At 44.8% G+C, this 23,134-nt stretch overlaps 1 protein-coding gene across 2 annotated transcripts in view; it reads right to left on the bottom strand.

Moving 5' to 3' along the window:
* Window positions 1-413: 413 nt before the first annotated feature.
* LOC147621536 (uncharacterized) overlaps window positions 414-23,134 on the bottom strand; it is a 50,499-nt gene continuing 27,778 nt past the window's right edge. For both annotated transcript variants that reach the window (XM_086824297.1, XM_086824298.1), the window contains exons 5-6: window positions 18,307-18,517; window positions 414-1,266 (exon numbers count right to left, since the gene is read on the bottom strand). In XM_086824297.1, coding sequence (XP_086680423.1) covers window positions 904-1,266; window positions 18,307-18,517 — 574 coding nt within the window. In that variant the 3' untranslated portion in view covers window positions 414-903. The remainder of the gene's footprint in view (window positions 1,267-18,306; window positions 18,518-23,134) is intronic.

The following is a 23,134-nucleotide window of genomic DNA, read 5'->3' as shown; positions in this document are numbered from 1 at the left end:
GTTAACGTTGATACTATGTACTCTGCCTATGGGCAGGATAAAAGATTCTGCCTATTTTATTAAATGTAAAGGGCTTGCATAGTGCACATACCCTATTTTCGATAGATAGGTTTTTTAATTTTATTTACATGTGTTTGCACTTAAGTCTGCTCATACCTTTTGATCTAATAGACCCTCCGGGTCGTTTACTTAGTATACGTTCTCTCTCTCTCTCTCTCTCTCTCTCTTTTCAGATTACATATGAAACATATTAACACTTTTAGTCTCATAGACCCATTGGGTCTTTAGCAGACTCTTTTTAAAAAACATTTCTTTGTGTGTGCGTGCAGGATGTTAAATAATGTCACTAAAGTTAAGAACTGTGTGCATGCAGACAGCTGGCCATTTGCTTTGCATGACCTCTTTATCATAACTTTTGCAAAGAAACAGGTGGTCTTTTTATTTGGAGCTAAAAGGCATTTCTATAACCTCTCGAACACAATTAAAAATGGGTTGCCTTATTTCTCATGTACGGATTTGAGAGTTGTCTCAAAGACCAAATACTACCTTACCTGCACCTGTTTAGTAACTAATGTCCTCTCAGACCATAATCCCACTCAAGGGCTTTGAAAGCAATGCATCAAATTTGGAGAAATTTATGAGGTTAAGTGTATCAATTAAGACCCCAAGGCTCGACTTCGTAATTTTTCATGATGCTTGCTCCCACGATTTCCTGAAAGTTTGAATCCTTGGATCATTACACCCAAAGAACTCCTCACTTCTTTCGGCCATGTCTTCCCAGTTCTGTATCTGTCTTGTGTTCTCCCTCCTTAGTTCCAGGTCTTGAATTAAAGGTGACCTTGAGGTGCTAGTGTACAAGGTGGCACTAACCCCTTGAGGTGACCTTGAGGTGACCTTGAGGTGCTAGGATCCCAGACTCCTCGCTTCTTTCCTAGCCATGTCTTCCCAGTTCCATATCTGTCTTGTGGTGTTCTCCCTCCTTAGCTCCAGGTCTTGAATAAAAAGGTGACCTTGAGGTGCTAGTGTACAAGGTGGAATGCTTGAGGGTTTTACTTCAGACCTCTTAAGGATATCTTTGCTTTTTCGGTCATCAGTAAAGCAAAGAACTGCACTCTTGCAGAGTACTTGCGCCTTAGAGGGAACCACAGGCTTGAAGTTCTGCAGCTTTGAATACTCACTTAGCAAATGAAACATGTAATCATACACATGATCCATTGAAAGGTTCCTCCAAACAAAGTCCTGCCCTGCCTTTCCTATTGCCTTTGCCTGGCTCAAAAAAAACATGCAAATGTCACTTCTAATGTATTACAAAATCCATCACAGAATAAAAAATAGAAGAAGAAAGCCGTGCATAAGATTCAAGAATTCAGATGAGGTAAGGCCTGCTAAGAGATGAAAATAGTTTTGTTTTTAGTTCAAAGATTAAATAAGGAGGTATAAAGCGGTAAAATGGACAAATACATGATCCTTCTTGGAGACAGAAAGACAGGCTTCACACAATCAAAGCAAAAAAGTGTCCCCTATTTTCACTCTTCATACAACCAAAGCAAGAGTGTTATAAAAAGCCACTTACTTTCTCTCTTCACACAATACAAGGATTTTGGTTCTTTTTATTACACTGCCCGCCTGGGTAGATGGATTTTACTTCAGTCCATCGATGGCACCCCTGCCGCCCAGCCACATTGGCAGGCCCAGGGTGTGCCTTCCTCCTCCATCAACGACTTCTGGCAGTGGCTATCACACAAATCAAGGGTTTTGGTCCTTTCTTCAATTACACTGCCCACCTGGGTAGACGGATTTTCCTTCAGTCCATTGATGGCACCCCTGCCGCCCAGATATATTGGCAGGCCCAGGGTGTGCCTTCCTCCTCCATCAAGGACTTCTGGCAGCGGCTATCGAGAAGCTTCCAGCCACAGAAGGTGACACTTTTTCTTTGACTACTGACCCACAGGAGCCTCATAGTTGGCACTTGGTTGGCAATCCCTGGATGACGGGCCAGTTGCTGCCTGTGTGGCGCTCCCAAGGAGAGTGAACGGCACTGCCTTTGGGATTGCCCCAACGCCCAGCACGTATGGCAACGCACTCTTCACATTTGATCCAAGTGCCGCCCGCAGTCACATGGGGTACAATCGCCTGGATAGCAGAGGCAGGCCAAGCCCGAAGGCCTCTGAGCATCTGGTCTTCCAGATATGCCACGCTGTGATACTAACAAATAATCTCCCAGGTGGTGTCAATACTCAGCAAAGGTGGTGTGTATCGTAACTGGGGGGATATCCTGAAGCAAACATCTATGAGGTATGCCCCTACGGACAAGTATAATAGGATCTACTCCCCTGCCCTCAAAAAAGTTGTGGACAAGACCGAGTATACCATGCAATAGCACCCCAAGCAATACAGATAGGATCACTCCTCAATCTGCCCAAGAGCTGGGCTATATATACCCACATCCTCTGCACTACTTTGCACCCCCATAAGCAATGATACACTGTCTCGGATGGAGCTGGCCATCTAGGACAAGAGGGGTCCACGCCAAAAATAGATCTCCATTGGTTGGTAGGCAACCTACCATGTAGAAACAGCCAGAAGTAGGATATTTGGCTCCTCCAGTGAGAGTGCCAAAATCTCCTCTCAATGGGGAGGTGTACTGAGGCCTAAGAAGGTGAAACCGATCCCGTCAAGTGGGAATAGACTCCGTTGGACACCCACACGCGTAATAGCACAACTTAAATTTCACAATATAAATGGACAACTCAATAACAACTGAAAACTGAAATGAAATGAAATGTTGATCAATAGACACCAGCACTGGGGTCAGAACGGGCCGACCCCCCCCCCCTCAATATATGATATATTATTGGGAGTATTTAAGTGATACAATGTTCCATGGGTTCAATGAACCAGATGATGTCCATGTACAACTGAGATGAATACAATTACCAAACAAGAGACTTGAAGTAGACGTTCGAAGAAGAGCGATCCACTTGAAGAAGTCTAATCTCTACGGTCCTGTGCCTTCACTGGAATCCGCAGAGAGCGCCCACTGGTGTTCCAAGACCACTCACAAACAGGCGCTCCTGTACTAACGCCTGGCTCTCCCGATCTCGGCACCTATGGACCGTGGTTCTCCAGAAGCTTGGACTACCCGGCACCGAACGGGTGTTAGCAGCAGAGAGTATCCCTTGTAAGATTTACACCAAAGACCTTTGCTTAAATCTCAATCCACTTACCTTGCAAAATAATGGATATGGCCTTCAAAAGTACTAGGCTCCCACATATGAAAGGAGAAGTCTCTATTACTGCTGTTGCTGCCAGCCCGCAGTGAGAGAGTCACCTGTAGCTCGCTAGTGGGAGAACAAATATCAGAGGCGCCTGAGTGCAGCTGCATAGGGGCTAGAGAAGGACACCTCCCTGCTGGCAAGAGAGGTGAGTCTTGTGTGCAACCGCCTGCAAGGTGGAGAGGGTGGCGTCTGGGCGCAGCCGCCTGCTGGCCAGAGAGGAAGGAGATCTATACGCAGCCGCCTGCAAGGTGGAGAGGGTGTCGTCTGGGCGCAGCCGCCTGCTGGCCAGAGAGGAGTGAGATGACCTGCGCACAGTCACCTGCAGGGCAAGAGGGTGGCGTCTGGGTGCAGCCGCCTGCTGGCCAGAGAGGAGTGAGAGGACCTGCGCAGAGTCACTTGCAGGGCAAGAGGACAACCGCCTGCAGAGCAAGATGAAGAGGTCGCCTGCACAGCCGTCTGTGGGTAGCCGGATGAAGCGGTTGCCTGCACAGCCGTCTGCGGGGTAGCCCGATCAAACGGTCGCCTGCAGCAGCAAGAGCAAGAACAGTCGCCTATATGTAAGCGATGGAGAGGTCGCCTGTGCAGTCAAATCCCCGGGAGAAGGTGGCCATGCATAGCCGTCTATATGCAAGAGGAGAATCACCCTGAGCGATGGAAAGGGCACACGTCCAACAGCTGGCCGGCCCACCTTGCTTGCATGGAGGCAGCCAGTTCCAAAGGTTCCATGGTGGGGGGTGGGTAGGTGGCCATGCACGCACCCCCACACACATGAGGATAACCCAAACGTGGGTGCCCAAAATGAGTGCCCACCCTTCTAAAGGTACCATGAAATATTGGGAAGGGTGCCCACTCATTAATGAGTGTGAAACCGCAACCTTATAAAAAACAAAGGTTAAAAATAATGCCATGAAATAAACAAATGCAATACACTTACCACCTGTTCACACGCAATAAAACTCGTCAAGACAGAGCAAACTTCACGACTCACTGGGGCAGGCGTCCCCGCTCAGTAAGTGGCACGTCAAACAAGCAAACACAAGAATACAAGTCACGCGAAAACAGTTCCAAACATGCAAAACATGAATGCATGTGCAAACAATATCATGGACATATCTCCCGTTCATGGAACAAGTACTGAACATTTCTGTCGGGCACAATGATGGCACGACAGAAAACATAAATCCCGGTCTTCCTATGGAGTGACAGTCCCGTAGGTAAGACACAGATCCAGGCACGAGCCTCCCTATGGAGTGACAATCCCATAGACAAGACACGGCACAAATACTAGCTCTTCCATGGCGTGACAATCCCATGGATAGAACACAGTCCAGGTCATACACGGATGGCACCAGTGTGGCTCCCGTCCATACGACACCATCCTGCTAACACACGGGTGGCACTAATCTGGCTCCCGTCCATGTTATGCAAAAATACTGGCCCCTTCACATGAGACACCGGCCTGGCCTCAAGCGAACAAGACACAAATCTGGGGATGGACCAAATGGTCGGCTAATTGGTGACATCCCCTCGGGCTTCTAAAGAGTTGTCCTCAATCGAAAAGCCTCAATATATGCCTACAACAGGTGTGGGTAGTCAACAAAATAATCCTCATTTACCCACTTTGAATCAATGGGCAAATAGTTCTTGAACTTCACAAGGTATCGCCGGAAAAGCTTTCTTGCAGGTAGCTTTCTGTCCTTGTGAAAGACAATCTGTTCTGGCTGGAGGATCTCCTCAAGCTCATCAATCTCTGGCGGATCTTCAGTGACAGGCTCCTCAGGATCTGGCCCGACATATTTGCGAAAAAGACTCACATGAAATGCATTGTGAATCTTCCAATGACTAGGTAAAGCAAGCCTGTATGACACTTCATTGATCTTTTGAATCACCTTGAAGGGTCCATAATAGCGAGGAGAAAGCTTAGGATATGATCCTTCTCGTCCTGGCCTCTTCCGAAGCCTAGCTTTCTCAAATTTCAGCAAAACCCAATCACCTTCTTTGACTTGCATGTCCCTTCTATGCTTGTCAGCAGCGATTTTATGCTTATTTTGTGACCTTGCAATGGCTGTCCGTACCTGTGCAAAGGCTACATCCAAGTCACGAACATACTCATCAGCTGCAAAAATCTCATCCTTTGTACGAAGGATGGGTGGCAAAATCACCCTGCCATAAATAATCTCAAACGGGGCCTTTCCCGTGGAGGCATGGATCGTATTGTTGTAGGCAAACTCAACAAGTGAAAGATACTTCTCCCATGCAGTCTTTTGATCTGCCACATAACATTTCAACAAATCCAACACGGCTGAATTTGCAGCTTCACTTTGGCCATCCGTTTGGGGATGATAAGTTAATGAAAACTCAAGTTTAGTGCCCATGTTATCAAATAAAGCTCTCCAGAAGAGGCTCGTAGTCCTGGGATCTCTATCCCCAACAATGGATTTAGGCATACCATGATGCTTGAAAATATTAGCAAGAAAAAGCTTCACCATATGATCAACTTTAATGGTTTTCTTGACGGGCAAGAAATGAGCTTGCTTGCTAAACCTGTCCACAATGGTCCAAATAGCATCATTCCCATGCTGGGATCTAGGCAAGTCCATAATAAAATCCATAGTAATACTTTCCCATGGCTGCGGCGGGGGAATAGGTAATGGCTGAAGTAAACCTAGAGGCTTTTGCCTATCAAATTTCACTTTTTGGCAAGTAATACATGCACGTACATATGCCTCAATGTCTTTACGCATGCTTGGCCAAAAGAAATATCTCTCAATCATGCGTGTAGTAGGCATGATACCTCTATGACCAGCATAAGGTGGAGCGTGACATTCGTCCATAACCTTTGGACGCATATCCTTCACCACACATAAGCAGTTATCCTTCATAAGATAACCCTCTTTGATGACATAAGAGGCATGTGAGTGACCAGCCATCAAATCAGTCCATATATGGCAAAAATCAGCATCCAAATGATACAAATCTCGCATAGCAGATAAGTCCCCATGAGAGGCCACTGAAACTGCAGCCACATAAGGCCTCCTGGATAATGCATCTGCCACCACATTTTTCTTTCCCGGAGTATGCACAATCTGAAAATGAAACATGGAAAGAAAGTTTGCCATTCTCATCTGCTTCTCTGAAAGCTTTGTTTGAGATAGAAAATATCTCAAGCTTTGATGATCTGTCTTGACTACAAATTCAGCCCCAAGAAGATAATGTTTCCATATCTTTAAGGCATGAATTACAGCCAAGAGCTCTTTCCCATAGATATCCATATGAAGCTCAGCATCATGCAAACGACGGCTTTCATATGCAACTGCATGACCTTCTTGATTTAGGACAGCCCCTATACAATCGCCACAAGCATCACATTCCACTACGAATGACCTCTGCAAGTCGGGAACAATCAATACGGGTCCACTTATGATAGCATGCTTGAGTTGCAAGAAGGCATCTTGCTCCTTTGGAGTCCATTGGAAAGTGGCTTTCTTCTTTGTGAGATCATGTAGAGGGGTGGCTATCATAGCAAAATGCCTTATGAAACGCCTATAGTATAAACATAATCCCAGAAAACTACGTACTTGATGTACGTTTTGCAACTCTGGCCAATTCCGAATGGTGTCTATCTTTGCAGGATCCATTGTTACTCCATCCTTGGATACAATGTGACCCAAATAATGTATCTCTGAAAGAAAGAACTCACTTTTCTTGGCATTAATGAAAAGTTTATGCTTCCGCGACTCTTCGAACACTGTGACCAAATGAGTTCTATGTTCCTACTCATTCTTGGAGAAAACCAAGATGTCATCAAAGAATACACCTATGAATTTGCGATGGGGTCGGAATATCCTATCCATCATACGATTGAATGTGGCAGGAGCATTGGTGAGACCAAAAGGCATCACCAAAAATTCATATAATCCAAAAGCTGTCCTGAATGCAGTTTTGTGGACATCTTGTGGCACCCTCGTATTTGGTGATAACCACTCTTCAAATCAAGACGGCTGAAACAAGCCGAGCCATCAAGCTTATCCAAAATGTCATCAATATGCGGGATTGGGAATCTATTCTTGATGGTGAGCTTATTTAAAGCTCTATAATCCACACACATGCGGAATGACCCGTCTTTCTTTTGAACAAGAAGCACGGGAGAGCAATAAGGTGAGGAACTTGGCTGAACCAAACCTTTCTCTAAAAGCTCATTTACCTGCTTCATGATCTCTTCTTGTTGTGCAGCACTCACACGGTATGCGGGTTTGTTAGGTGGAGAACTGCCTGGCACAAGATCTATGCAATGATCCTCGGGCCTTTGGGGAGATAATTCACCTGGCAATGCATCAGTAAAACAATCATTGAATGCATGAAGAAAATTCAGCCTATCGTGAGTCAAAGCATCCACATTTTGATGACTTGGTACAATGCTATCACGAACAAAAACCAAGTATGCAGAAAGACTCTTTTTCATTGCTTTATTAATCTGGATGTGAGATACAAGTGGGATGGAATCCCCTTCCTTGCCGGCATCAATGATATGCATGCGGCCTCTATGCATAAAAGAAATCATGTTTGTCTTGTACTCTTTGCGAGGCTCAAGCCTATGATGCCATGGCTTGCCAAGCAATACATCACATCCATTAAGTGGTGCAACTAAGAAATGCTCATGATCAAGGTAACCCTGGATATGTATGCGCAACTTCCCTATTAGTGGGGTAACCTCCACCTCTTTACCAACAAAGGCAGCTTCTGCTTCAATTTGAGGTCCCATGTTCTCAACCTCAATACCCAAGGCAGCTGTCGTTCCATGGTGGGGGGTGGGTAGGTGGCCATGCACCCACCCCCACACACATGAGGGGTTCCCTTTCCCACCATGACCCAAACGTGGGTGCCCAAAATGGGTGCCCACCCTTCTAAAGGCACCATGAAATATTGGGAAGGGTGCCCACTCATTAATGAGTGTGAAACTGCAACCTTATAAAAAACAAAGGTTAAAAAGAATGCTATGAAATAAACAAATGCAATACACTTACCACCTGTTCACACGCAATAAAACTCGTCAGAAGACAGAGCAAACTTCACGACTCACTGGGTGGCAGGCGTCCCCGCTCAGTAAGTGGCACGTCAAACAAGCAAACACAAGAATACAAGTCACGCGAAAACAGTTCCAAACATGCAAAACATGAATGAATGTGCAAACAGTATCATGGACATATCTCCCGTTCATGGAACAAGTACTAAACATTTCTGTCGGGCACAATGATGGCACCACAGAAAACATAAATCCCGGTCTTCCTATGGAGTGACAGTCCCATAGGTAAGACACAGATCCAGGCACGAGCCTCCCTATGGAGTGACAATCCCATAGGCAAGACACGGCACAAATACTGGCTCTTCCATGGCGTGACAATCCCCTAGATAGAACACAGTCCAGGTCATACACGGGTGGCACCAGTCTAGCTCCCATCCATACGACACCATCCTGCTAACACACGGGTGGCACCAGTCTGGCTCCCGTCCATGTTATGCAAAAATACTGGCCCCTTCACATGAGACACCGGCCTGGCCTCAAGTGAACGAGACACAAATGTGGAGATGGACCAAATGGTCGGCCAATTGGTGACAGAAGGGGAACTCTCTTGGTTTGTCCAAGCATGAGAAACTTGGCGTTACGCAAAGTGTGGCTGAAGATGCTCCTCATATGGTTAGTACCCAAAGGGGCAGCGCAGCTCTCCCAGAAAAAAACCCCAGCCACAAGTGGTAATACTCATCTAAAAATGTACCAGTGCTACAGTGGTTAGGTATAGCTGCATCAATTTGTGCAGTCCATCAGTGACTCCCTCTGAGATTCCGGGCAGATGTCTCTCTCTGATCATCCGGAATACTTTTAAAGTTCTTCGAGTGAAGTACTATCGTTGCACATCTCTCACAGCCAGGCCACTGCATATATCCTGCTACACCCAGGGGTCTGCCAAAATTGTTTCTGATATGGTTGTTCCACATAATTGACTGCCTATGAGCCTCATGTACTGAGCTTGGAGGTTTAAAATATCTGCATGGTACTCCAAGCCCGGATGATGGAAGAAACCATTGGGGAGGACGGGGGGCACGGTAATCTGCCTTGGAGAAAATAAAACATGGGTTGTGCCTCCAGTCACCACCGTTGTCAAGCAAACATCTAAGAATAAGGCACATGAAGAAATCCTTCTAGGGCTCAGAAGCACGAAGGAATGCTCTAACCACCAACTCACAAAGCAGAGCTTCACACTAGATCTCTGGATCAATTATGTTCAATCCCCCTTCGTGCTTGGGAAGGATAATAGTTTCCCAAGCAACTCTGGCCTTGGTATCTGATGTGCCATCAAGCCCTGACCATAAAAAGCTATGGATCATCCTCCGCAACTATCTAATGCATCTACAGTCATAACACCAACAAGAAGTGGCATACCAAGCTGTGGCAAGCAACACCTAGTTTATCACCAAGGCTCTAGACACAAGATCGAGCTTCTTGGAGCTCCAATGAACGAGCTTTCTCTTTATGCTCATGAGCACAAGGGCAAACTGCTGGTGGGAAACTGTAATGTTTATCCCGACCTTGCATCCAAGATATCTAGCAGTGTCACCTCTAATCCATGTGAAGTGAACATTGTGCCCCAATCACTCTTCTCATAGTCACTGACCCAATGTTACATAGCCCGTCGTGGCTATGGGGAGCTCGACCGGCTTCGCCCACCGTAGCGTTGGCAGCGAGCGAGCCGGAGTTCAAGGGAGAGAGTGCCAGGGCGTAATACCATGGGCGGCCGGGTATTATTGGGTAGGCATGCCATCATATATACCAGGCAGTGGGGAACCTTATCCCCATTCCCTCTATGGTTGGGTGGTGATCCAGAGCTCTCCTCCCTCTGTCATTACAGGAGCGTAACATTGGTATCAGAGCAAGCATTCCGTTTGTCAGGGTCCGCGCATGACCAGGGGCTAGACCCACTCCAAGGTTTTTCAATCATTCACAATTTCTCAAAATCTTATCCATTTTTTATCGGCAACACAGCACAACTGTGTGTGGAGGAGAAAGCAGTTGTCACCGAGGGGATCACCTTATCCATTCGGCAGCATGGTGTGTGGAGGAACGGGGCGCATGAAGCTTGAAGCCACACAGGCCGTATGCACAGTAGCTGAAGCCTCCAAGGGGAACAATGTATGGGATTTTTTAAGGAGGCCGTTTCAGCGCTTGGAGAGGCTACAGCAAGTTTGGCATCTATCATCGTTGTCTGTGCATTCCAGTGCCTCCACATGGCCATTCTCTTCTACTTGCAACCCAGTGCCATCATTAGTTGCTGCCGGCACGTGCTGCTGCACTACCTCGCCCAGAACGGCCATCTCTGGCCAGCGGGAAACTCTACATTGGTGAAGCTGCGCAAGGAAAACGGACATCACAGGGGGGGAAGCTTGAGCAGCCGGCCAACACTATGGGAAACAAGCTCACAGTCGCATCATGAAGCTCTCCTTCTCTAAGCGCAAGAAGCAAGCAAGCCTCTCTCCAACGTGTGCAGTAGCAAGGAGGGAACGCTGTCACCTTCTCTTGCCCTCTTCCAACGTGCGCAGCCGCAAGGAGTCTCTCTCTCTCTCTCTCCAGTATGCGCAACAGCCTAGAGAGGCGCACAAGACCTCTCTCTCTCCAATGCGTGGGCAGCCACCAGCAGAAGAAACAAGATTCCTCTCTCTTGCGTGGGCAGCCGCTTGGGTGTGTGGAGAGCAGAGGCTGCCATAGCCGCCAAGGAACAACCATCTTCTGCGCAGCAGTCCAGCAGCCACCATTCGTTGGAGGGGACCGACTGTGTGGAGAGGAGATGGTTGCACCATCTGGGGGGGTCAGGAGCTTGGAGCTTGAGCAAATTTGAGGAGTCGCACACAGAGACATCCATTGTTCTCTCTCTCACACACCCGTGTGCGCAGCAACCATAGAGGGAACACTATCGCTCTCTCTCTCTCTCTCTCTGTCTCTCTCTCTCTCTCTCTCTCTCTGCGCCGTAGAGTGCCGTTCATCCCTTCACGCAGCCTCACCTCAACGCGCAGGAGATTGCCATCGACTTTGTAGAGCCTCGACCGCCGACACATTGACATCGATGAGACCGCACCTCCAACAGCCTGCACACTCTAGGACTTCGATAGCTAATTCCAATTTCTCCCCTATGATTTATTTATTTATCACATTTTATTATTTATCTGTAATTTTTTTTATTAAAAAAGACTTGAAAAATACGATTCCAGCATGGCTAGTGGGGCAATTCGCCACCGTAAGTGGATTAGGGGGTTCTCTCATATGTTGTTCTTCGTGTCCGGCTTGTCTTGACCGTATTTGTCACGCAGTGACCACTCGCCAAACTGAGATGACGTAATCTCCTTCGAGCTCGCAAGGGATCAGGGATGTTTCCATTGATGTAGCTCCTGATGTTTCCCTATCTGTAGATGACCCCGTAGGTCCATCCACCCGAACAACGTGGACGAGCAACCCTTGCAGGTGACGACACAAACAAGAATTACTCCGAGGACGGTCTTCTCGATAAGGATGCCTATGGAGATGATACTCGACCCACAGATGTGGAGTTAGAGGCTGACATGGATATATTGACGGGGTCCATAGCCCGGTTGTTTGCAAGGACCAACGCATTGGAGAGAAATCAGGGCCACGAATTCCCACACAAGTGTACAGTGAACTCCAAGAATAGATGATAAGCTGCTGGACACACCGCATCCATAATCCCCAACAGTGGACGGTGAACACATCACGTCCCAAAAGCGTCGAACAATGAACTCAAAACAAATCCACTTCATAATCTCTACTACACAAAAGATAACCATGTTCTACCAGATGTCTAATGCTTAGAACTCCGAATCACGGTCCCCATGCACCAGTAAGTGGAGCTGTAATCAGCCCCCTCTCCCGCCCACAAGCCTCCTCTGGCTGGAAGCACATGGGAGAGGAACTGCATGTGTACTAGAGAGTACACCATATGGGTCCTCCTGAGCCGAAAACGTCCTGGGAGCCCTAGAAGTGGTACTAAAATCTGTATCGATATCCTATGTCGTGTCTTTACCTTTTCTCTGAGATGAAGCCTTGCCCTTGGTATTGTCCTTCTTCTTGGACTAACAATCGTTGGACAGATGTCCTTTTTTCCCGCAAGACAAGCAGCGGCTCCGACCTTTCTTTTGAACCGAGGAAAGTGCCTAGTCAGAACTGTTGACTGACACCTTCAACTTACCCTGTGAAACAAGAATGGACGACTCCTCCAAAAGTAGGGAGCTAAGATCATCAAAATCCAACTGAGTGGATGTGACCTGGCACCGCAAAGATCGAGAAATCACATCGTAGTCCGGGGGAAGCTTGGTGAGGATAAGGACAGCCAGCTGAGAAGAGGACAAAGCAGCACCCATAGCCAATAACTGGTCATGAATAACCTTGGCCTTCATAAGAAACGACTGCATGGAATTGCCTTCAAGGAATAACAAACCATAGAGCTATCCTTGCAAGATAATTGCCCTCATCGACGAATCTCGAGACAAGCACGGAAGGCGCCTTCGAGTCCCGATTCTCCTAGTCTTGTAATTCCGCAATAAACTCATCCTCTTGATCCTAAGTCCACCTCCTAGAGTTTTGAGAACGCTCACGCTTCCTTTCAGTGCCTTGAACAATATCCCACAAATCCTTGTGGATGAACCAGATCCGCATTTGAAGCTTCCAATGGGCAGAGTTGGGTCCTTTCAACTTGTCATCCTTGTTCGTACAGGGGGGGGGAGCCATATCCACAGCAACAAGAAACATAGATCTCAGCTCTCAAACACTTCTCTCAAGTGCTTTCCAACAAAGTGAGGCTCCAAAACCAATCAGCCCCCTCTCAAACCTGAGAGAGGAGGAGGCTGGACAGCAGCAAAACAGTCCATCGAAACCACTGGGAATCTCCTACCGGAAGGGTAGGGACTCATGGAGGAAGAAGGAAATGTACAGCCACTTGTCTGGCAACTCCACATGCAAGAGAACTCACCAACAACTGATCCGGAGCAGAATTTGCAGCCAAAACTCCAACGCTTGCCTCTGTAGAAGAAAACGCAGCCAAGAACCTAGCCGGGTTGCCTCTGAAGGAGAAAACGCAGCCAACAAACTGGCCGGCAGTAAGGGAAGGGCTGGCTGGACCAGAAAACGCAGCAAGGCAAGAAAACGCAGCCACTGTTTGGGACCGATCTGCACAGCCAGGAGGAACTAGGGCAAAAAACACAAGACAGATGAGAAGGTGGGTAGATTTGCAGATGATGGAGCAGCCTGAACCTAAGTGAGTGATACCATGTTGGAGAATGCACAGGCGGAAGCATAAACAAGACGAGAGAGAGTAGAGAGAGCTTGTGCACAAGATCACCTTTTATATTTGCTTGATGGCAAATGGCCAGCAAGAGAATGTTGGATTTGTGCAAGGGATTGGATGAGAAAGTGAATAATGGGGGAACTCCTTATATAGTGACTTGGGAATTAGTCGGCTGCTCCTAGAGCTGGCCGACTACTCCACGACCACATAAATGAAGGAAAAATATATAAAATACCAAATAAATGGTACAACCCCAAGACACTGAGATGCATAAATCCTAACACTAAGGACTCGGTAAACATCTTTCTACAGAAGTGGTCGGATATCCACGACCTCAAGCAAGCGCCAGAGGATGTGAGGCCCGTAGAGGCTAGCCTGTCATTGATAAGCAAGGCGTACAAATGGTGGATAAGTTTGGCCGAGAGCGCCAGAATTCCGAGTACCTAGGTAGAGTTCGAAACGATGTTTCGGAAAGAGTTTTTGCCTGTGAATGAGTTGTAGAGGTCCTGGCGTGATTGGGATAAATGCTCGATACAGGGCATCTCTCTCACGGAGTACATCTCCAACTATCGCGAGTTTGTGTTGAAATTAAAGGGAATCGATGAGTTCCAGACTTTATGCGGATTCATGGGAGACTTACACCCAAACTATGAGGCTTTTGTAGAGCCTAAGCAGTCGACAGATTTCGGTGAGACCATAAAGTATGTACAGATTTATGGCAACGTTTCACGTCGCTCTAAATCCGGGCTTAGCAAGACAACTGAGGGTAAAGAGGACACCAGCTTTAAGAGAAAATTCTTTCGGGGCGATAGGAAGCAAGGGAGCCAGAATAAGTAGTAGAGAGGGTAAAGTGGACACTGAACGAAAAAACTATGCCATTTTCGAGAGAAAAACCAAACTAAATCCACTAAGAAGGAAGAGTACGAGAACGCTAGAAAGGAAAATCTATGTTTTAACTATTTCGAGGCTAGACATAACAAGGCAGCATGTCCAAAGCTGAGAGCTGGAGGTAGTTCTAGCGATGCCAAGAAGGATGGTGAATCCTCTCGGCAGCTACATACTATCTAGTGCTTACCTCTTAGTTCCATAGAGTTCATAGAGGTGACTGTAGGACACATGGATAGTACCCACGTTTGTAGTGTTACCCATACGATGGGCAGCCATCAGTGGGACCACATGATTTGGTCCGCTTGTATGGCAGGTTAGGTGACCGTAGAGTCACCGTCATGATTAATGATGGAGCCACTCACAACTTCCTTAACTACACGTTAGTTAAGAAGTTACAATCGCCAGAAACCAAGAGCGACCATAAGTACACTGTATCATTGGCTAATGATCACGATAAGACTGTTTGGGACACAGTGGTCTTGGAGATACCTTTAGCTATGCAAGGCTATGAGGCCTGTTTGGATTTTCAGGTCATGCACTTGACCAGAGCTGATATTTATCTAGGCAGGGAGTGGTTGTATAACCTCGGCCCTATCCTAAGTCGTAGCTACCAAGACAATAGCCTAGAGTTTGTGGATAAGGGAAGAGTGGTGAGACTACAGGATGAACAGGAGGTTCCACCTGCACCCATGATTTCATCCCTAGAGTTGTGTCGTGCCATCGACATCGACGATATACAGCAGATATATATTTGTACTCTCGTACATCAATTTATTTCATAGATGAAATAAATGTGACTGATAAAATTTCCGTACTTGAAACTAATTTAAGTTGTGATAACTTAAATAGCCTTGATCAAGACCACTGTTTTCCAAAACCTGTTTTGTCTTCTTGTGAACAAAACATAAATACCAAGGCTAAAACCAAGACAATAAAACAAAACATAAATACCAAGGCTAAAACCAGGACAATAAAACAAAAGCACGCAGTTGCTTTGAGTGATTTACTGCGAGAGTTTAGAGATGTGTTTCTCGATGATCTCCCAGATAGAATTCCACCATCTAGGGAGCTTAACCATGGCATTGATGTGCTACCAAGGGTCAAAACCTATGAGCAAACCTGCTTACAGGTTAAGCCACTCCGAGGTAAAAGAAGTGGAACGACAATTAGCCGAGTATATGAAGAAAGGGTTTATACACCCGAATTCATCACGATGGACATCACCCATTCTTTTGGTAAAAAAGAAAGATGGGTCTATGCGGATGTGTATAGACTACCGTGCTCTTAATCAAATTACGATTAAGAACAAATACCCAATGCTACGTATTGACGAGTTATTTGACCAACTTAATGGTGCGAAATACTTTTCTAAGATTGATCTTAGATCGGGATATCACCGAGTTAAGATAAGGGAACATGATATTCCCAAAACCGCATGTAGAACTCGTTTTGCTTGACGAATGCTCCAGCAACATTTATGACACTGATGGACAAGGTTTTACGTCCATATCTAGGAAAATTCGTAGTAGTTTTCCTTAACGACATACTTATATATAGTAAGTCAAAAAAAGAACACTTACAGCATTTGCGCTCAGTGTTCAAACTACTTAAGAAAAATAAGCTATTTGAGAAGGAATGCAAGTGAGAATTTTTTGCTAAGGAGATCCACTATTTAGGCCATATTATCTCCGCGGATAGATCCTGACAAGGTGGATGCCATTGTCAAAAGGCCTAAACCTAGAACTCTCGAAGAACTGCAGATTTTTCTAGGTATGTCAGGATTCTACCGACAGTATGTAAAGGACTGTGCAAAGATCGCAGTCCCCTTAACCGATGAGTTAAGGACAAAGGATAAAACTATTCGTTAGGGAGATCCTCACCATAGAAGTTTTGAGAAGCTCAAGGTGGCCGTCGTGACACCACCAATATTGAGCATTGTGGATCCCAATAAGCCGTTTGTTTTGGAGACAAACGCTAGTGGAGAGGCCATTTTTTTTTACCCTGTTGCATTTGAAAGCAAGAAGCTTGACCGTGCCCAGCGTAACTAATCGGCTTACAAGCGAGAGTTACTTGCTATTATTCATGCTCTAAAAAAGTGGCGACATTATTTGTATGGCGCTACATTTGAGGTCCGGACGGAACATGAAAGTCTCAAATAGCTTTCAAGTCAGAGTGAGTTAAAGGGTAGAAAAGCTCAGTGGGCAGAGATCCTTGAGGAGTTTGACCTTACACTCCGTTACTAGAGAGGTAAATTTAACGTAACAACGGATGCACTGAGCCGCATGCCGATGGTGAACAAGTTGAGTTTCACCACCTTCAAGAGTGAACTCTCGGAATCACTACATGGTTTATGTGAGCATGATTCATCTTTTTCAGAGGTATGGCACACTGTACGCGACCGCACTTATATACAACAGCAGCCACCTCCCTTGTCAGAAAGGAGTACTAGTCCATAAAGATTAGTCAAGGTTTATACAGGAAGAGGAGCGAGTGCTAGTCCGGAGTGACTTAACGAGTATCTTGGGTTATGTACCGAGACGGAGAGCTCGGGGTTGGACCCTTCAGAACCATTTGACACTAGTTCACTTGGAGGTGATAAAATTCGTCCGGCGGGGTAAGGGGGGGAGGGAGGACAAGTCTAGACACTATTCTATTAACGATGAGTACCTGCTCTACAAAGGTAGAGTTTGCGTACCAACTAATGGTGATTTTCAAGCCCAAATTCTTATAGAAAGTCACGATAGTCGAAGTGCTAGTCATCCCGGGATACAGAAGACCTATGCACTAGTCAAAAGACAATTGGCCCAGTTTGTTTAAAGACATCCACGACTTCGTGCTGAAATGCAAGAAGTGTCACATCAATAAACATGAGCGCCTCAAGGTTAGAGATTTGCTGGCATCCATTGGATATTCCCAAAGGAAAATGGGAATGTATTTCCATGGATTTCATCAGTGCTTTACCTAGAACGAATCGAGGGAATGATTCAGTTTTGGTAGTGGTTGACCAATTGGCCAAGATAGTCAAGTATATACCTACTTAAAAAACAGTGAGAACTCTTGAGTTAGCTAGGTTGTTCATCGAACATCTCTACAAGCTATAAGTATGAGTACAGCTGATCATCCGCCGCAATCTAATGGTCAAACATACGAAAATGTAAACAAAAATCACACAAAATCAGGTGAAACAAGTTTTATTGAGAGGTTTTTGAAAATTTCCGAAACATTTCAAAGATGTCAAAAGCTAAACGCAATTTTTTGGGTTCTATGCATGTCTCTTTTAATTCCTTCGTAGTCCCGTGATGGGAGGGAAGCCCTGATTGAAATTTCCACTAGCCAGGTGCAGAACAGGCTCTCCTCCTGGCTCGTTTACAGGCTGGACATTCCAGTCCAAAACCCCATTTAGGACTCTAGTGTGTTAACACATCCATTCCTTACATCTCAAATACTCTCAACCTCTTGAAAAAAAACCTTTTTGCCACCATGGGCAATCATCACATGCTCAAAAGTAAAGCTTTCTTTCCATAAGGGAAGACCATACACTTGGAAATCAAGCACCCTTTTTTTTGATGCTCAGGACTAGTTTTCTCCATTCAGATATAGGGGATCGATGTCTGAGTCAAGATGAATGCATGTAAAATTAATACTAAAAACTGTATTAAGGATGTTTGTGGTTGGCTGCGGGGTAATAATGCAAGTCATTTAAAATCATTTCATGTCCTACATGTCATATAATATTATGTTTGTGTTTGGGTGCAATCATGTGTAAGTGGAAAGAAGAAAATGAGAACACGCACCTCAGTCTCATGCTCATTACCCCAATCTACTGCGAATTTGATGGAGGTGCATAACTCATCCTGCCTTATTGGCCAATAGTGAACCATCGGAATGAGCGCCCGAGTGAAAAACTCATGGTACGTGGGGCTTGCTACAAGTACAGGCGAATCACATGCAAATATGTACTTAAAGCTCACAGACCATGCATGCCCCTCTGCATATATCTTGAATCTGCATAATATCGCAAAACAAGCAAATCAAATCAGAAACATAGATCATTAGTTTGCAGAATCATAGGCTAAAAACTGAAATGTAAGGACTGTAGTCAATAAAGCAAGGAGTCTAAAAAATCCATCTAGCATATTGATGCAAAAAACCTTTGAAGCTTTTAGAAGCTCCTAACAAAGTGTGAGAGCTGTTGGATCTGACAGAAACTGTGGGAGTTCTGTAGCAAGTAAAAAATTTCAGATGCTTATCTAAAGACAGGCCAAATCCCCACCATCAGCATAATGCTGATTGGCCTGCTCACAACAGAGAAAAATGGTTCTGCTGCTTCTGGGACTGAACCACATGCTGCCTGACTTGCCAAGGGCCTGGGCAGCCGCCTAGAGCATGTCAAATAGGGTGCCAACCCCCATCACGTGTAGGAAACACAGCCATACCAAAAAAACACAGGGCTGTATGCACAGAAAACAGGCCGATGTTTAAGAAAAAGCTTCAATCATTTTATTTTTTTTAAGGCCGATGTAAGGCAGATGGTTTTTTCGCTATAAATATTCGATGAGTTCTTTTTTAAAGGAGGAAAGCTCCAAACAAAGCAAAAGCACACCTCTTTTTTAGGAAAAAAAAAACAAAACAAAAGCATGGGAGGGCCTAAATTTGAGTATAAAAGGAGGGCGAATCTCCTTGGTCAAGAGGGTGGAAAGAACTCAGCAAGCTTCCAAGAGCAGGATCTGTACTTAAGATCATGGGAGAGCAGGATTTTGCAGCACTTCATCTCTACACTAGGCACACAAGATTCTCCTTGAGTAGCAACAGATCAGCTTGGGATTTATCATGGCTGATAAAGCACAGTGTGACCGTGCGATGGGATGAGCCAGCTATAAGAGAATGAGATTGCCTAAAAATTGTCGAAATATCAAGTAAATCTCCTTGGGGAGCACCAGTACTACTAAAGCGGAAGTTGGAGAATGTGTCAACTATAAAAAGTTGAATAATTTATGAAGATTGACCTCCAAACTAGTTATCACCAAATAGAGATAGTTGAGGAAGACATCTTTAAGACGGGATTCCTCACGCGCTATGGCCATTACAAGTTTCTCAAATTACCTTTTGGGCTCATGAATACTCCCATTACTTTTCAGCAGATGATGAATGATCTCTTTAGATATTATTTAGGGAAATTTGTGGTGGTGTTTCTAGATGCTATCTTGATATACAGTCCTGCACGCCAAATGTCTCCAGATCGTAATAAGAGATGGAAGAAGAATTCAACTTTGGATTGCCTAAGCATGGATGACACTATCACTTGTCCTTCTTGGCTACTTTTGACATGTGTCTTCTTGATTTCCTTATTCAAAGATTTGTTGACTTGAAAGATAAACTCAATCCCACCTTGATCCCACATGAAGGCTCCTCAATTACACAAGTCCAAAGTCTCCTTAGTCCACATAGGACTTCTAGAAGGATTCTTCTCTACCAAGAAGAACACCTTGAGTGCATCCAAACCTGCATTTTGCTAGATTCAATAAAGCATGTGCTATGTCAAGCCTTTCAAACACTTTTTCAACTTGTGCAAAGTGATCAATCCTCTTCCCATACACACAAAAATCATCAAGGAATGCCCTCACAAAGTGACCAATAGAAGGCTCAGAAACCTTGCTCATGAACCTTTGAAATGTAGCAGGAGCATTACACAAACCAAAAGGCATCACACGATAGGCAAAACTACCCCACGGTGTAGTGAAGGTTGTTCCTTAGCTGATCCTGCTATGCAATGTGTACTATACCCATCTCCAAAACTGTACCACTCATTGCCAAGCACTTCATCAAGAATTTGATCACTAAAAGAAATAGGTTAATGATTCTTCTTAGTCCACAACATCCAACTTTTTAAAATCCACACATATCCTCAACTTTCCATTCTTATTTATTGAGATTACAATAGGAGAAACTCAATCAGACTCTTCCACAGGAAAAACAAACCCAGCTTGAAGAAGCTTATCAATTTCTTGCTTTACCACAAGTGAGAAGCTAGGGTTCATGCAGTAGGATCCTTACCGTCCTAGTTGTGCCCCATCCACTAGATCCACTTGGTGTTCCATCATTGTGACTTGTCTGAGATGCTTGTAGTCAACTACAAAAAGATCAGCATGATGATGAAAAAGAGAAGAAATTTTTCCTTTCATAATCAGTGATCATGTCTCCTAGCTAAATGGATCGAAGTCGTTCCTCGATCTTTGTATCAAATGAACAATGTCTATCATTTAAAGGCCCCACCTTTGGAATCACCTCAAGTGCATACAAGTCCACCTTTGAAGTCGTTCCTAAGTCTCTGTATCAGATAAATAGTGTCTATCATTTGCAGGCCCCAACTTTGGAATCATCTCAAGTGCATACACGTCCGCCTTCATGTCTTCATCCATCTTTGTGTCCAAGTCACTTCCACTTGTGTATTCTGAAGAGTATCCATACTCATCATCTTCTTCACTCTGCTCACTTTGTGAAACAACAACACTAGTGGGTGAGATAACAATTTTCTTCTTATGGGGATTCATACCAATAGTCGTGTATCCTTCACTCCAATATTCCCTTACATGGACTCTTTTCAAATCAAGGCTTTCCAAGAAGCATAGGATAAAAAGTTTGAGTCCTCTTCATAATTTGGAAATCTAAAGAGGTTGATACTCCCATGTCAAAAATCACCACATTAGTCACAACACCTTCAAGTTTCACACTTGCCTTGTTTTCCATAACCACCATCAGCAAGAACATTCTTTACATGCAAACAATTACATACCACATTAACCTGAGTAGAATAGATATCCACTTCAGCCTCCACTGGCTAAGCTGGCACATCCCTCTTTCTCCTTCTAGCATTGATGCCACTTCTCAACTGCCTCCTCAAAGAAGAAGCCAATGCAACAAGTTGTCCATATGTAATGTTTTCCTTCTGCAATCCCAAATCTTCCACAATGGAATAAGACCTTGATCCTTGGAGAGGCCAAAGTCATCAACTCCCAAGTGCCTTCTTCTTCTTCTTCTTCAAATGTTGCTACTTTCACCTTTTTTCTTCATTTTCCGCTTCCAAAAAGGCTTTTCCTCTTCTATGTCCTTATCCTTCTTGAGTCTCTTCACTTGAGCCCACACATCAACAATAACTTTACCCTTATCTTCAACAACACATTCTTCTTTGGTAGCATCTATTAAATTTACTGGATTGGAGAAAGAAGAAGCTATCATAGGACAATCTCTCTCATAGTGCCCTTTCTCTTGGCACCCATAGTATGTAATGCATTAAAAATCATGAGGGCCATGATTTCTTACTGTGTTTCCTGCTTGCCCTAGGAGAGGCCTTCTTTCATGAGCTTGTAAAAGATCAAGCCGCAACTGATCCATCCTTGCCGTGAGTTGAGACACCACCGCATCAAGTGCATTGGAGGCAGCCGTACTTTGTTGTTGTTCATTAAAGGTGACTACTTTAGGAGCATTAGAAGAAGGTGTAACCATTGATGTAGGCAAAAGCGGCAATACTTGAGGCGTTGATTGCTTTGCATCTTCCTCCTCAAGACTTGATTCCTGACGTAGGGCTATCTTCAGGGCCCCAGCTAAGTCTTTAGCACCTTCATACTTGACCATTTGCCGTATCCAAGACTTCAACGTAGAGATGAATTGCTGCAAGATCAACCCATCAATCCCTACCATGACTGATGAGGCTTCCTTGACCCCAGTTGACCCCAGCTCTGTGCAAATGACGTTCGATGCACTCTCTCGACTTAGTCGTCCGTTCAACATAACCCTTCACAGAATCGTTGCTTTGAGAATGATGTGAGACCTGAATTCGTAGTTGATCATACTTCTCTTCAGATAAGAATTCATCCAACAAGGCTGCACTTAGCTTTATCCCAGTCACTCAACACTTCTTCCTCTTGCTCTTCTACCCACTTAAGGGCCTTTCCCTCTAAAAATGAAGGTAATAATTCTACCTATTCTGGAAACTTCCTATCCCCATTACCAATGCAAGCTCTTTTAAACTCACGAAGATAAGCTTATGGATCCTCTCCATGACTTCCATGAAAGACAGGTATTTTTTCCATTATGACTTAGATGGTGTAGAATAATAAGAAAAAGAAAAAGAGAAGCAACAAGATCCCCAAAAGTAATTATCTCCTATATATATATGAAAAGGACATAACACACCCCTTACTTGCAAACCTATCTGGCATACTGGGCACACTATATGTTGTATCTATGAGTCACACCCACAAGGAAGAATCCTCACTCCTCTCAAGCAAAGGGTTGACATACATATTGGACATAAGAGGTAATTGATGCATAGAGGGGGACAACACATATCTTCATTTCTTCTTGATTAAGGCTCACAACCTTAAAACAAGTTCAACATATGCACATCCCTGTTACTTCATATTTAAGTATAGGAAGGATAGAGGTTGAGGTGATTGTAAGATTTCCCTTAATCTCTTGGTACCAAAAAGAAAACCAATGTGTTGTTGATGACAAATCTTCTGACTCGCTAGAAGATTCACACATAAGGTAGGGGAGGGTTGAAAGGGTTCATTAGGTTAGATGGGAAGATTTGGACAAAACATTGAATGTTTTTTAACCTCC

Source organism: Cibotium barometz, chromosome 30 (assembly GCF_041138505.1).
Source record: "Cibotium barometz isolate CiBa-2024 chromosome 30, ASM4113850v1, whole genome shotgun sequence".
Lineage (NCBI taxonomy): Eukaryota > Viridiplantae > Streptophyta > Polypodiopsida > Cyatheales > Cibotiaceae > Cibotium > Cibotium barometz.
Note: the sequence above shows the minus strand (reverse complement) of the source record. Positions and strands in the feature narration are given on the sequence as shown.